At 37.9% G+C, this 12,834-nt stretch overlaps 1 protein-coding gene across 1 annotated transcript in view; it reads right to left on the reverse strand.

The window, feature by feature from the left end:
• Positions 1 to 98: 98 nt before the first annotated feature.
• The window catches only part of MED13 (mediator complex subunit 13), a 60,108-nt gene continuing 47,372 nt past the window's right edge, over positions 99 to 12,834 (reverse strand). Inside the window, exons 18-30 of the mRNA XM_049804035.1 lie at positions 12,114 to 12,337; positions 11,350 to 11,539; positions 10,363 to 10,828; positions 9,478 to 9,697; positions 8,638 to 8,829; positions 8,265 to 8,488; positions 7,661 to 7,803; positions 7,275 to 7,433; positions 7,003 to 7,188; positions 6,665 to 6,813; positions 6,229 to 6,402; positions 4,885 to 4,985; positions 99 to 4,177 (exon numbers count right to left, since the gene is read on the reverse strand). Of these exons, the coding sequence (XP_049659992.1) occupies positions 4,045 to 4,177; positions 4,885 to 4,985; positions 6,229 to 6,402; positions 6,665 to 6,813; positions 7,003 to 7,188; positions 7,275 to 7,433; positions 7,661 to 7,803; positions 8,265 to 8,488; positions 8,638 to 8,829; positions 9,478 to 9,697; positions 10,363 to 10,828; positions 11,350 to 11,539; positions 12,114 to 12,337 (2,561 nt within the window). The 3' untranslated portion in view covers positions 99 to 4,044. The remainder of the gene's footprint in view (positions 4,178 to 4,884; positions 4,986 to 6,228; positions 6,403 to 6,664; positions 6,814 to 7,002; positions 7,189 to 7,274; positions 7,434 to 7,660; positions 7,804 to 8,264; positions 8,489 to 8,637; positions 8,830 to 9,477; positions 9,698 to 10,362; positions 10,829 to 11,349; positions 11,540 to 12,113; positions 12,338 to 12,834) is intronic.

A 12,834-nucleotide genomic window follows, 5' to 3' on the forward strand; every position in this document is an offset into this window, starting at 1 on the left:
CGGCGGGAAGTCAGGTCATCCCCGCGCGGCGGGAAAGGCTGAGGGGAGCCGGCAGGCCGCAGCCCCGCCCCCGCCGCAAATAAGGAGACACCACAATCAAGGCTTCATGAATAATTTATTCCATTTGAAATTTTTTTAAAAAGTATAAACCTTTTTCATTTCCTCAATCACAATTTGTACAACTCAGTGTTTATGGCATTCGGCAGCAATAGTGTTTGTTCCTTAATCGCTTTTTTTTTTTCTGCTTTTTTTTTTTTTTTTTTTTTGTCATGATAAATACGACGACTTGGCCCATGGCATGTGGCGGCTGTGTGAGAAGGTCGAACAGCTCCCTCGGAGTGAGCCAGCCGTGCCGGGAGGGGCGGGGAAGGTGACATGTCCAGCAACGAGGCCGCAGGCTGCGTGTGTGTCGTCCCGACCCAAGCGCTCGGCCAGGTCCTCACATCCAGTTGACTCCGAAAAACCTAAAGCTAGGTTAGTAACGTCCTGAAAAAGTGACCCTGAGGATTGTGGTAGGTCCCAAATCCAGTTTTACTGTAAATTAAGCTTTACTCCACTGAAAATAAAAAAAAGTACACCCACAAACAGTAATTAAAAAAAAAATAAAAAAAAAAAACAACCAAAAACCTTTTAAGTATGAAGCATAGTCCTGGGTCCTTTACTAAAAACAAAACCAAAACCTTCCCAGCTGGAGGTTGTCGAGATAGTAATGTCATAAAATGTCACCTAGTTAACGAATTCTCAAAAGAAACCCAGATCAAAACATTGTTTATGCAGCATTACTATCAAAACAGACTGATATGCGGTGCCATACTGTTGTGCAGCAAATTATATGGTGCAATAGCATTTCTTAAAACATTTTACTCCTATTTTTGAAAGCTTTAAAATAATGCAACATAATATTTTGATATTACAGTATTAACAAATAGTGCTTGATTAAAGACATCTGCAAGTCTTCATAGCAACACATGAAGTTAAAATTACCATCAGAGGTAAATATAGAAATACAATAATCTGCGCCATAACTGACAGCTAAGTAAGAACGTAGCTGAGGATTTAAATATAAATTCATTTAATTATTTCAGGAAACGTTAGAAAGATGCAAGTGTTACAGCTACTTGAAAGTGTAAGGGTTGTTTGCAAGTACAACTGGTGGCCTGCTGGTCTAGCAACAGGGTTTTCAGAAATCTGATTCCAACAGTAGCGAGTCAAAGGTGACTAAATGGCTTAAATACAGCAGTGGCTATGTTAAAATACATATTTTAATCGGAATGGAAGGATCTCAGATTCTTCTTTCATTGGATACTCAAGAGGAGGTAAACCTCCACAGCTACTAAACAGAGCACTGCCAGAAGAGTATTTTCTTGCAAGACCATTTCAAAAAGCTGTAGCTGAAATTTTCAAATATTTAAGCTTGTACTTGCTAAAGAACCCAAGGTACTGGATTGAGACAATTTCATTTATAAACCACCTATTATGTGCACTTAAAATAGTTAAATGAAAGTAGCTAAACAAGAAAGTATGCCCAATGTAGTAGCTGGCTCCATGGTGCTGGCAAGTTTGATATGTATGTTGCCAGCTGTGACTATCGCTCCAGAAATGGGCCTTCCTAATCTTTTCTAGTGGTTACAGTATTATAATTTAACTGCATTTGGAGAGGGAGTGGAAAAGTGGCAGCTTTCACAGTTGGAGAGTTTCACAGGGAAGGCTGTGGTCCAGGTAACAGAATACAGTTACACCAACATTCAGGCAGCCGATTCACTTACCTTTATGCATACAAGTCAGATTTAACACAAAGAAAGCCACACCAAAACCCAGCCCCTGGAACCTGGCTAGCTAAGCCAGGGTTAAAAATGACCACTTAGCAAAAAAGCTTAAAAAAAAAACCCAAAACAAAACAAAAAGATAGGACATATGCTTTGAAAATTCCAGTTTTAGGAGCACTTTTCCACTTCAAAAAAAATCTCAGCCAAATGAGAAAAAAACTTCTGTAAGACAATAATGTGCTGTTTAATCTGCAGTGCATTACCGTTATCAAGACAAAGTAATGGGCAGACCCAGTTTTTAACTCTATTTATCAAAATATGCTAACTTCTGATTGCACTTATGTTATTTTGAAGAAATGACTGAAAATTTTCATCACCAATTGTACAGCTTCTTTATACAAAACCAAAAAAGTTGCTAATATTGTATATACATGATTCAAGGAGACTGTCTATATGAAAAATTATCTCAGGCAGGTATTTTGCATTTACAAGACATGATTTTCATTAACACAGTAAGTTCTGTAAATGCAAGCGAATTCTTCCTTGTAGAGGATTAAGAGCGGGTGCACAAATGGATCTTAAAACTTGCTCCTTCAAAGGTTTAAAACAGTGAGACGGACAGTATTAAGACCCAGGACATGGGTTATCACAACAGGCTCACATGAGCACTGCAGGAGTTAAGTTTTTAATCTGGCAGTCAGATGAGGAACCCAGAAAAAAAGCATATGCAGTTGCTCTTCAGCACCCCTAGGGGCTATTTTAGAGCATCATCAGACATTTGGCATGTGCTAGGATAAAGGAAGGAAACTACTAAGAAAAAATGGTGACTGTAGATAGAGGGAGACGATTACGAAAGCCTTGTGATTTGTCAGTCCCTTCCTTAGGGAGGGCTAAGCCTCCTTGGCACATGCCCCAGCCAGAGCCTGAAAAAGGGATATGGGGAAGGCCATACACTGATACTTGGGACCTTCACCACAGTGCCAAAAATACATGAAAAAGGAAAATGTTCAGGGTTTCGTGCTGTTTTTTAACTAGTGGAATAAAATCTGAATACCAGAATTCACTGAGAATCTATATACACCACATTTTAGTTAAACACACACCAATCTTAAAGTCAAGATTGACTATTTTTGCATTTGTAAAATGGCTAGAGCTGGGCTAAATTTCAGCCTTACAAGAGACTTTGGATAAGATCAGAGTTTTCTGTGTGTTCCACCTCAGATTCACGTTTTATCGCAAATGTGGAAGAAAATAATGCAGTCACCACAGTGCCAAGAATATCTAGGTAAACAACAATGCACAATAGATATTCTTGTAGTATTAAAACTTGTATACTGGAAATAGATCTGAGAATCTAGCCACAGCCCTGAACCATAACACAAACTTCAGTTGAAGAGTTTATTCATTTTATTCTCACTACAAGTTAAACCACCTACAATATCACTTATATATTGCCATTGTTACTCTGTAAAGGTGTGATATAAAATGCTGTAAGACCCGGTACCTTTTCAATTTATATAAACACAGTGAACTTCATTACTGTACATGTACTCTGCAACTACAGCTTAGCTGTAAATCCCCCACACACAATGGTATGGACATTAACCCCTCTATCCCCATTAAACTGTACATCAAGACAATACAAATTTACTGTCCCCACCCACCCCTTACAAAAAAATAATACTCTAAAAGCAACCTACTGCAACTTTTAATTAAGACGATTACATATATTTTAGACCAATTGCTTTAAAGCAAGAAGGCAGTATAAACCTTCTAGGAAAATTTTTATAAAAGAGGTTAAGAAATATAAGACAATTTATACATTTAAAAACTTACAATAAATAAGAGATGCAGGCATTTTTGAATACTAGATACTATAATCCAATACAAGAACATCTTGATGTTCTGAAGCCATAGGTTGAAACTTATTGTTCCTCATGTTTCTTCTCATCTCCATGCTTTTAATATTCATTAACCATGACCGGGTACTATGGCTCATTACTCTTCACAAATACTGTGGCTGGGGAAAAATGGTTAATTTTGCTACTAAAAATGTTATAATACACTTTCTGATCATCGTTCTAAAGCGTCCCCCATAGTCAATGACTCAAAGACAGTAGGGCGATAGGTGCCCCTCTCACAAGTCAAAACAATATTTGCTGGAAGTAACAAGATTCATACCCCATCACAAACAACTTGCACTGAGAAGAATTATAACTTAGTCCTGCAGTGAAATATCCCTTTTCCTCATTTTTGTCTTGCAAAATTCAGGTGAAGATCACAGCATATTCATGATAAAGTTATATAACTGATTCAGCACCACAAAATGAATTGGGAGACATGACCGTCTGTCCTGGGTTGCAGGATCACAGGTTAGCCAGGAGAGTGCATTGTACTGTTCCAGAACAAACCTGAAAAGCAAACAAGCTTCCATCAAGCCAACAGATTTTCTCACCAGTATTTTACAGTCCTAATTTACTACAATGCAGTTTCTTTGGCATTAAAAACATAAATAGGTTTGCCAACATTCTGAAATAACAGGCCTCCAGAATTATTACTAGCAGTTCAAAGCTAAACTTTTTCAGAGGAAAACTGTCATTTTAATTGTCTGTGCTTAAGTAATGTGAAGAGGTTCACATATTAAAAGAAAAAAACACAACAACAACAAAAAAACCAAACACACAGCAAAGAAAAAAAAAATCTGACTTTTTGTCAACAAGTATCCTATGTTTACATGAGTCTAGAGTCTTGTACTTCAGCATTTCCACAATATTGCTGTGCAAGATTCTGGCTTAACTGTAACTATCTTCCACTGCTTTATGCACCATCTTCTGTGTTACACCTCAAACTCCCTTCTGGCTTGACAAACTCATTGTCTTTCAAATATTTTCAGTTGTAATCAACACTGATTAGTAAAGAAGGGCTTAGAGATGGTTGGTTTTAATTCACTGTTGTGTAATAAAGCCATCTTTTAATCACTCAAAGCACAGCAATTTATATTGTCTCTGTGATATACTAAGGATATCAGCAGCGCAAAGAAAAACAAATATGTAGCTTCACTGCAGCAGTATTAAAAATGATATGCACAATATTTTTGCAAGTGATCAATCATAAATACCTGAGCACATCAGAAGTTTGATTAGAATCAAGTGGATGGGAGTGTTTACTGTGGAGTAGCTCGTCTGATTGCACTGAAGGCACGTGGAGGTGCAAAGAGGCCTAAGAATGGAAGAAAGATGCCAGCAGTTACTGCCTAATTCAACTACAGCCTATTTTCTTCCTTATGTGTTGTCAGCCTGTACCTTGCAATCACCTGCTATTCTCTGACACAGAAGCCAAAACAAATCTTATACCTAGACCATCAGCAAGTTCAGGAATTATCAGAATATAAAGGAAATGCATGCAGATCCCTCCTAAAAGCACAGTGCTAGTAACAATATATTTTAGGAATTTTTTTTTCAATCCCTTTGCTACATTAAGTGAATATTAAAAAGGCAACTCAAGTGGCCCAAGATGTCTAGTAATATACAGACTTGGAAGTTCAGTTGCTTTCTGGAAGACTGGTCTATTTATTTTCCATACATAGAGTTGCTTAGGGTAAATAATAAATCCTCTATTCAAAAAAAGTGTCTTATACCAAAGCCACAGCTGAGCTTAGGCCAAGAGGAACTGCTAATCCAGACACAAATAAGACTGCAGAAGATGTATCTGTATCATTAGAAAATAAAGCATAGTATTAGAGATGCTAATTTAAGTCAAAAGTGAATAATGTTAATACAGAAAGTTTCTCTGTGTGGTTATGTGTAGCCTTAAATGTGTCAAGTATGTCTTGATTGTGCTGTAAAAAGATAAAGGGATCAGACAACATCCAGACAGATGACATAAAGGCTATCACTTGGCAACAGACATGGAAAACCTAGCTTTTATGCTTTGTGCAATACATACAGAGGGTTTTTTTAGTGGTTTGTTTTTTTGGTTTTTTTTTTGTTTGTTTGGTTTTTTTTGTTTGGTGGTTTGTTTTTTTTTACCCAGTGTAAATGAGATATTACATTACACTTATGTACTTCCCCCTCTACCACCTGTCCCCTCAGGAGTCTAGCATTAACCAAAGATCTGTCTAGAAACTCAACCTATTCTTACAAAAGACCATAGCACAAAGCCAGAAAAAGAAAGGAGTCCAGACTACTGCAAAGAACTCATCAGAAGAGTAGAACCCTTTAGAACATCTGCTACTTCCATTAATCATTTTTCTTCCCTTAAAAAAAAGTGAACTTTAAAACCCAAAGCTCAAAAATTTAAAACCCTACCTCTCTTGAAGTAAAAGCAGACATATTCTAAGCGACATGCACCAACTTTGTTTTAAACATAATAGTTCTCATAATTCAGATCCCTGCACACTGCACAATTTTCTATGACAGACTGTCCAGGAAGATAGCTGCACAGACTGCCGAAGTTACACTACCTTAAGAAACAAGGGACACTGATTTTGTGCTTGAGGACACGCTGACCAAAACCAGTCAGGCAATGGACCTGCTTTGGCAGTTGACACAAAATAACCAAGGGCCAATGGCTGCTGCAGTATATTTGTTACTTCATCGTGAGATTCTGTTGAAAGCAATCTATCTGTACCTTGACCCTGTAAAAAAAAACAAAAACAAAAAAAAACAGGCAATGGTTTCATATTAGGAGAGCACAAACTTAATAAAAATTATCTGTAGCTTTCAAAACACAAAGCATTTTGAAACATCCAAGCATTACATGAATCTTGCAAAGACAATCCAATATCCAATCAATTCAAAACATTTCATAGGAACCTTTCATTCCACAAAAGGAAATTAGTAGATGGAGAAAAACCAAACAAAACTCACACACAACTCTGTATTTCCTCTAATACTTACCTTGCCCATATCACCTCCATGGGGGTAGTGGGACCCTGGAGAATGTACAGGGGATCCAGTAGGGGATGCAGGAAGAATATTTATAATATCAGGATCAAGATCATCTCCAGTGTCTAACAAGTCAAAGATTCCCATTCCATCTGCTCCATCTAGAAAACGAACAAGATCAGTGAATTTCTACAGTTTCCCTATGTACAGGATATGACAACGCATTCCGAAATCCAGTGATTTTCCATATAAATCTTGTGGCTCATTAGAATAAACAGTCTTATTATAGGGGGAGTGACAAGGCATTTTTTGGTTGGTTTTTAAAACAAGAATAAATCCAATCTACTAACCATTGTTTGTGTTAAAGGCCAGATCCAAGTTTTCAGTGGTGTAAGTTGACGATGCTACTTGCACAGATGCAGATGTGGGAAACACAAGTATATGAGTGCATGATGTGTCCTGTGGGGTATTCAGCTGAGACGTCTGCATATTTAGAGTGGTGCTGCGTCCAAATACAGAGCCAGTCGATACAGAATCTTTAGAAGAGAAATGAAGTATTTCCTTAGTTTTGCTAAAACTGAGCTATTCATTCTTTTGCCAAAAAAGAGAGTTTCTCAAATACCTGGCATAATAATGAAGGACCCCTGTGGTTCCATTGCCACCAAACAAGCACTGAGAATGCTGGGAGAGTCTGCAGCAGAGATACCACACATTCTGCACATGTCTTTTAGTCTCTTACTAAGGGACTGAAGGTTTCGGCGACTCAGCAAACAACTCCAGTCTGAGGATATAAAGGACATAGGTTTGCCTAGAAGAACAGTGCTTGCTGCAGAATACCCATTTCACATGTAAGCATGTGGTGCAAATTTCACGTGCATTAAGCTTCGAATACACGAAGCAACTCTAAAATTATTTAGGTTTTCTTCCAGAAACAGGGGCAGACACTTTATATGCTTGAAAAATGAAAGCTTAAAATCAAGTTTTAGACTCTAAACATGCTAACATTACCTTTTAATTCCCCATGTCCTATTCTTCCTAAACGGCCTATTACAACTCTCCATGGCAAAGAGCTCATCTGCACAAGTCCCAAGCACCATTCCCAGAGTTTCTGAAGACCAAGTCTGCGGGCAGAGCCCTTTTTCCTGCGAGCTCTAGAATTAAGAAAGAAGGGAAAACAAAACTAGAACTCATCTGCAACAAGTTTTTATTGCCGTGTTTGGGACTTCTTATTTGGATTAACCTGAACATTCACAGGACCCAAGAATGTTAGTATTGTACTACATCAATTACAACTTCGGTTTGCTTGCCTTTTTTTTTTTTAATTAATCACGCTCCAACACTGACATCAAAAGCCAGCAAGTGTGTGTGGGAAGTACAAACACACATACAGAAACACTCAAGAATCACACGAAACCCAATAATGTTCTTCTAGAAATTTAACTCAAAACAATATGCATAAAATATGGAAAATATCCATTTGCTTTAGCTAGTTTTGCAATATAGTGAGTCTACAAAAGTCAGAGTTATTTTTACAGCATCATAAACAAACATTCTTCAGGGGAATGAAAGAAGATACGCATGCTAAAAATTAATTTAACAGTTTCGTTCTTACCTGTTTGGTACATCAATATTAATTATGCAAGTTTCTAACTGTTCTCCGTAGAGATCTGTACAGGATGCAAGAAGCCATCTTTGATCATGAGACAAACAGTAGCCTACAAAAAGTACGTTATACTTCTGGCCAGCTTCTCCAAAAGTTTCTCCTAGTTCTGTTTGCTTGTCCTTTACAGGAGCCAGTATAAAAGGAGGGGTGTATAGTCGAATACACTCAGGTCTCTATAAATATGACAGAACAAACAATAAAGTTTCAGGAAGCAATTATTCCCAAGATCTCTAGTTAGTCAATGTGAAAGACACCGGTGATTTAATAAACACGGACATTCCTCTGATCTGCATATATACACAATCACGTTAACAATACTCACATCAGGGCTCTTAAGAGCAGTTTCCATGGCTAAACCTGGGCCAAAGCCAGTTAATGTTTTCACATTGGTGGAAGTTGGAAGAGGCCTTCGACACTGAGTAAAAGCTGAAAATGCCAAAGATTTTAAATGCTGAGTGTAAATCTGCCGGTCTTCATGTTTCACAGGTTGTAGAAGGTACTGACATGGAACAATCTAGAACAGATTACAGAGGGGGAAAGAAATATTACTGTTTCATCATTAGATTAAATGGCTTTTGAGATAGTATTTGGGCATGCTGCTTTTAGAATTTTACTTTGCAAACAAATTTCTCTGGTTCTTGGATATCTCCTGCCACTTATTCCAAAGCTATGTGGGACTTCAAACAATTATTCTCACTGAAATTTTCTTCAGGGGAACAAAAGAATTTGTTTAGAAGAGAATCTTAATGATGCCTCCAAAAAAGATGTCCTCTCTTAACTAGTTCTGCAACTGCTGACAACATTACAGTTGGATGTCTATCAGGAAGGAGCACTGGCTAAAGCCCAGCAGTGTCAGGCTGGCAGCACAGATTCTGGTGACGGGACAAGCAGCTTTCCTGTACTTCACTCATTATTGGAGCAGGCCACTACATTTCCTCTGAGATAAGACTGATGAGTTTGGAATCTACTACAGGATTTGGCTTTGGTTAACAATACTCAAACTGCTTTAAAAACCTAGAATTTTAATGATTTAACAGCTGTAGAACTGTAATCAATGTTTATAAAGCAAATTAAACTTTCACCTTGAGGGTGTTATCGCCTCCAAAACACAGCCAAAGGCAAAGATACATTGTTCAGCATGTTTCTATAAATGTTGGCTCACCTGCACAGAAATTATATTCTTGATGTTAGGAGGAAGAACCTGAACCATCTCTAAAAAGCAGCGCAGAAGTCCAAGTGTCCACAAACTAGATGAGCTACTGTTCTCATCCTTTTTTTCATATGTAAAAGGATCAATTATGTAAACTACAATTGCAGGTGGATAGGTGATAGCATGTGAATCTCCATCTGTAGGGACTCCAACTTTATCACGATCCATAGTGCTGGAAATGAAATTGTGAAACCAGTTACAAAAAGATGACTTTTACGATGATTTAGTTTTACTGTAAAACTAAGATCAAATTGTCAAATATTAACCTGAAAGACCTTTGAGTCAACTGTGGTGTAAGGAAGTCTTTTTATTTCATTTTTGTATGTGAGCTTATCAGCAATTCAGTATCACTTGTCTCTTCTTTAGCCTTCTTTATTACAGAAGCTCAACAGCACATGGGTTCTATTGCTTCAACCAGGGAACAAGAATATCTACAAGGTCAGTCTCTCAGTAAGAGCTGTCTTTACTACTATAACTTTGATAGCAGAAGACAGAACTTTAAGCTGGTGCCAGTTACCTATTCCACCCTGCCCCTTTATTTTGAAGTTAGTAGTTTGGTGAGTTTTCCTTCTTTAGAGAAAGAAGTAAAAAGACAACGTTTATTTTTGTACCACAGCAGACATTGAGATGCAGTTAGAACTGCAGCTAAGACTGGAACCGAAAAGTTCAGCTCCACCATGAATGAATTCTCATTCTCCCTAAAAAGCAGGCTGGTGACTAGAAGAGAAATACAGGATTTTTACTGAGGGGACGAGAGCGGCATTAATAGGTTCACGTTAGTGGAGCTGAGGGTTGGGGTTTTTTTGCCGAAGAATGTTTGACTCTGCAGTTCATTACCTTTCAGAAACCTCTGGATGGGGCTGTGCAGGTGCTGAAGTAGTATCTCCAGACATCCCTGCTGTTTGCAGTGTTGGCTGTTGCTGCTGTCCTCCTGTTTGTCCATTTTGGACTGTTGCAGCCTGAGTGGGCAAAGAGGCAGAAGTGGTATTGTTCATACTGCTAAAAGGTGGAAATGAAGAAGGCTTGCTTGTTGGTATCCCACTGCCTACATTGGCAGAAGAGGATGATGGGGCAGTGGTAGTCAACGTTGAATTAGCTGTAGTTGCTGCAGAAGGCATGGCACTGTTTGATGTCGCTGTCATAGTACTACTGGTGGGAGCTGCAGGAGCAGACGATGGAGTGTTAGGATTTCCAGTGTTAGCCGTCACTGGGGGCAGAGCAGAGGCCGGCTGGCTAGAGGGAGGGACCAGATTTGTTTGGGAAAGTAAAGAATTGTCCAAAGGCTGAGAAGCAAGATAAGGACCTAAAACCAGAAAAAAGCATAGATTTTATGTTGCAGCTGTTTTTAAGCATTCTTCATCTATTTAAGTCTATAGTTTTAACAAAACAGAGAGCAAACCTTTAGCATACATTTTACCTCTCAAATAAAAATACCTGTATTAAATTTTCAAATTCCAGTATTCTCATAAGACTCAGAAATATCCAGAAACCTATTTTAAGAAGAATTTTTTTTCAGCCATGTTGAATTGCTAGAAATCACTGCTTCAGAATCTAAGTCACCAATACAAAAAGACAACAGCAGTCCCTGTCAGGCAGCAACACTGCCATTCCCTAAAGATACTGCTAGATGATAAGAAGCCATTTTAACACACATCTAAATATATGGGGGTTTAGGATTGTTCCCCCCACCCTCCCAAGCTTAAAACCAGAAAACTACAACAAACAGTAAGTCTCAATGAATAAATGCAATGATTTCTTCTCCTCTACTGGAATGGAGCGAGTGGTCATTATATGAAATAAGAAACACTAAAAAGAATTTCATACCCAGCTCGTATCTGCAAACTTGGGCATATAGTTTGAGTTTGGAAAACGCTTCATTGTTGGCATTAGCTGTCTGTGAGAACCATTCTGTGACCAGCTTCTCAGAAAGTTTCTTTGAAGCAGTAGGTCCAACTCTCATGATCCCATCAGGCAATAACTTACAGATAGGTCTGTGCTGACCAAGCCTGCATGACTGCAAAGAAGGTAGAATAGAAGATGCAAGGTAAGGAATCTGTAAGCCCTAAAAACTGTTAAATATCACGCAAAGGGTCATATAGACAGAGACAGAGAACTCATAGTTTAGTTATGATATTCTAAAGTAATGTTTTAATTCTAGAATACTACACCTGTATGAAACATTGTATAGTGATTTTATGGTTTAGTTTCAGGTTTTCCTAAATGCAAGAAAAACAGGTTGATACATCATCTACTCTAGTCTTAATCACAATCCAAGTAATACATGCATTTAATTAATCAATTAAATGTAGCTAAAACAATTGAAGTGGTAATACAGAGTTTCACCACTGAGTGGCGTTTCTCAGATAAAGATTCTCAAAACAGCTATTACTAAAAGAAATGGTGAGCAGCATGAACAACCCTTATCTTCCAAGTGCCCATTCCTAAAATCCTTTCCAGCAGCTTTCTGAGATAGCATTCTGTGCAAGTGTTTATATCATCCGAGACAAGCTTGATAAGTAGTTATGAGTACGTATTAGAAACAGTCTTTCAAAAACCCATTTCACTGCTAACTGCCATCAATAATGTACCTCATATATTGCAGTCAGATCCCTAAAGAAGCTTTTTGCTCCATTCAGCAGAGCCTCATTCTCAGGGCACACCACAACATAAGCAACATCTCTTTGAGATCCGTAAGGTTCCAACATCAGCCTCTCCCAATAAGGTAACGCAAATGGAGACAGCACCAGAAAATCGTAATCATATCCCAACAAAAATGTTGGGATTGGCAGTGGTTCCGGGGACTCATCAGTTCCTGGAAAAGCAAGACACATTTTCCAATATATTAAGCAGAAAGCTTAAAATTAACACCCTGCTTCTAGGAAACATCTAACAGGAAGTAGCACAAATTATAAAACAGAATAGTTCTCATTTTAACAGATACAAATGAAAAACGTGCATGTATGATCCAACCCTCTGCAAAAAGCATCAGCTAATTATTTTTATTTGAAATCTCTCAGAGCCTCAAGAAGTTCCACAGTTGTTTAATATTTCTATCAGTATATAGACAATCAGGAACAGATCTTTACTGTCCAGGAAGCCTTCCCCACAGGGTCTAAGCAATCAGTGATCAGAAAAAAAAAAGAAAAAAAAAAAAAAAAAAGAGGGGGAAGAAATGTAAATAGTCTAAGTAGATACATAAAGAACCACAGAAGGAAAAAACCAAAAACTTAAGAACATGCATTTACATGTACTCTAAATATATAATTACCATGTTCTAAATATAGCTACAAAAGATCTGCTGGTGAAAGT

This window comes from Accipiter gentilis, chromosome 6 (genome assembly GCF_929443795.1).
Source record: "Accipiter gentilis chromosome 6, bAccGen1.1, whole genome shotgun sequence".
In the NCBI taxonomy this organism is placed as follows: Eukaryota; Metazoa; Chordata; class Aves; order Accipitriformes; family Accipitridae; genus Astur; species Astur gentilis.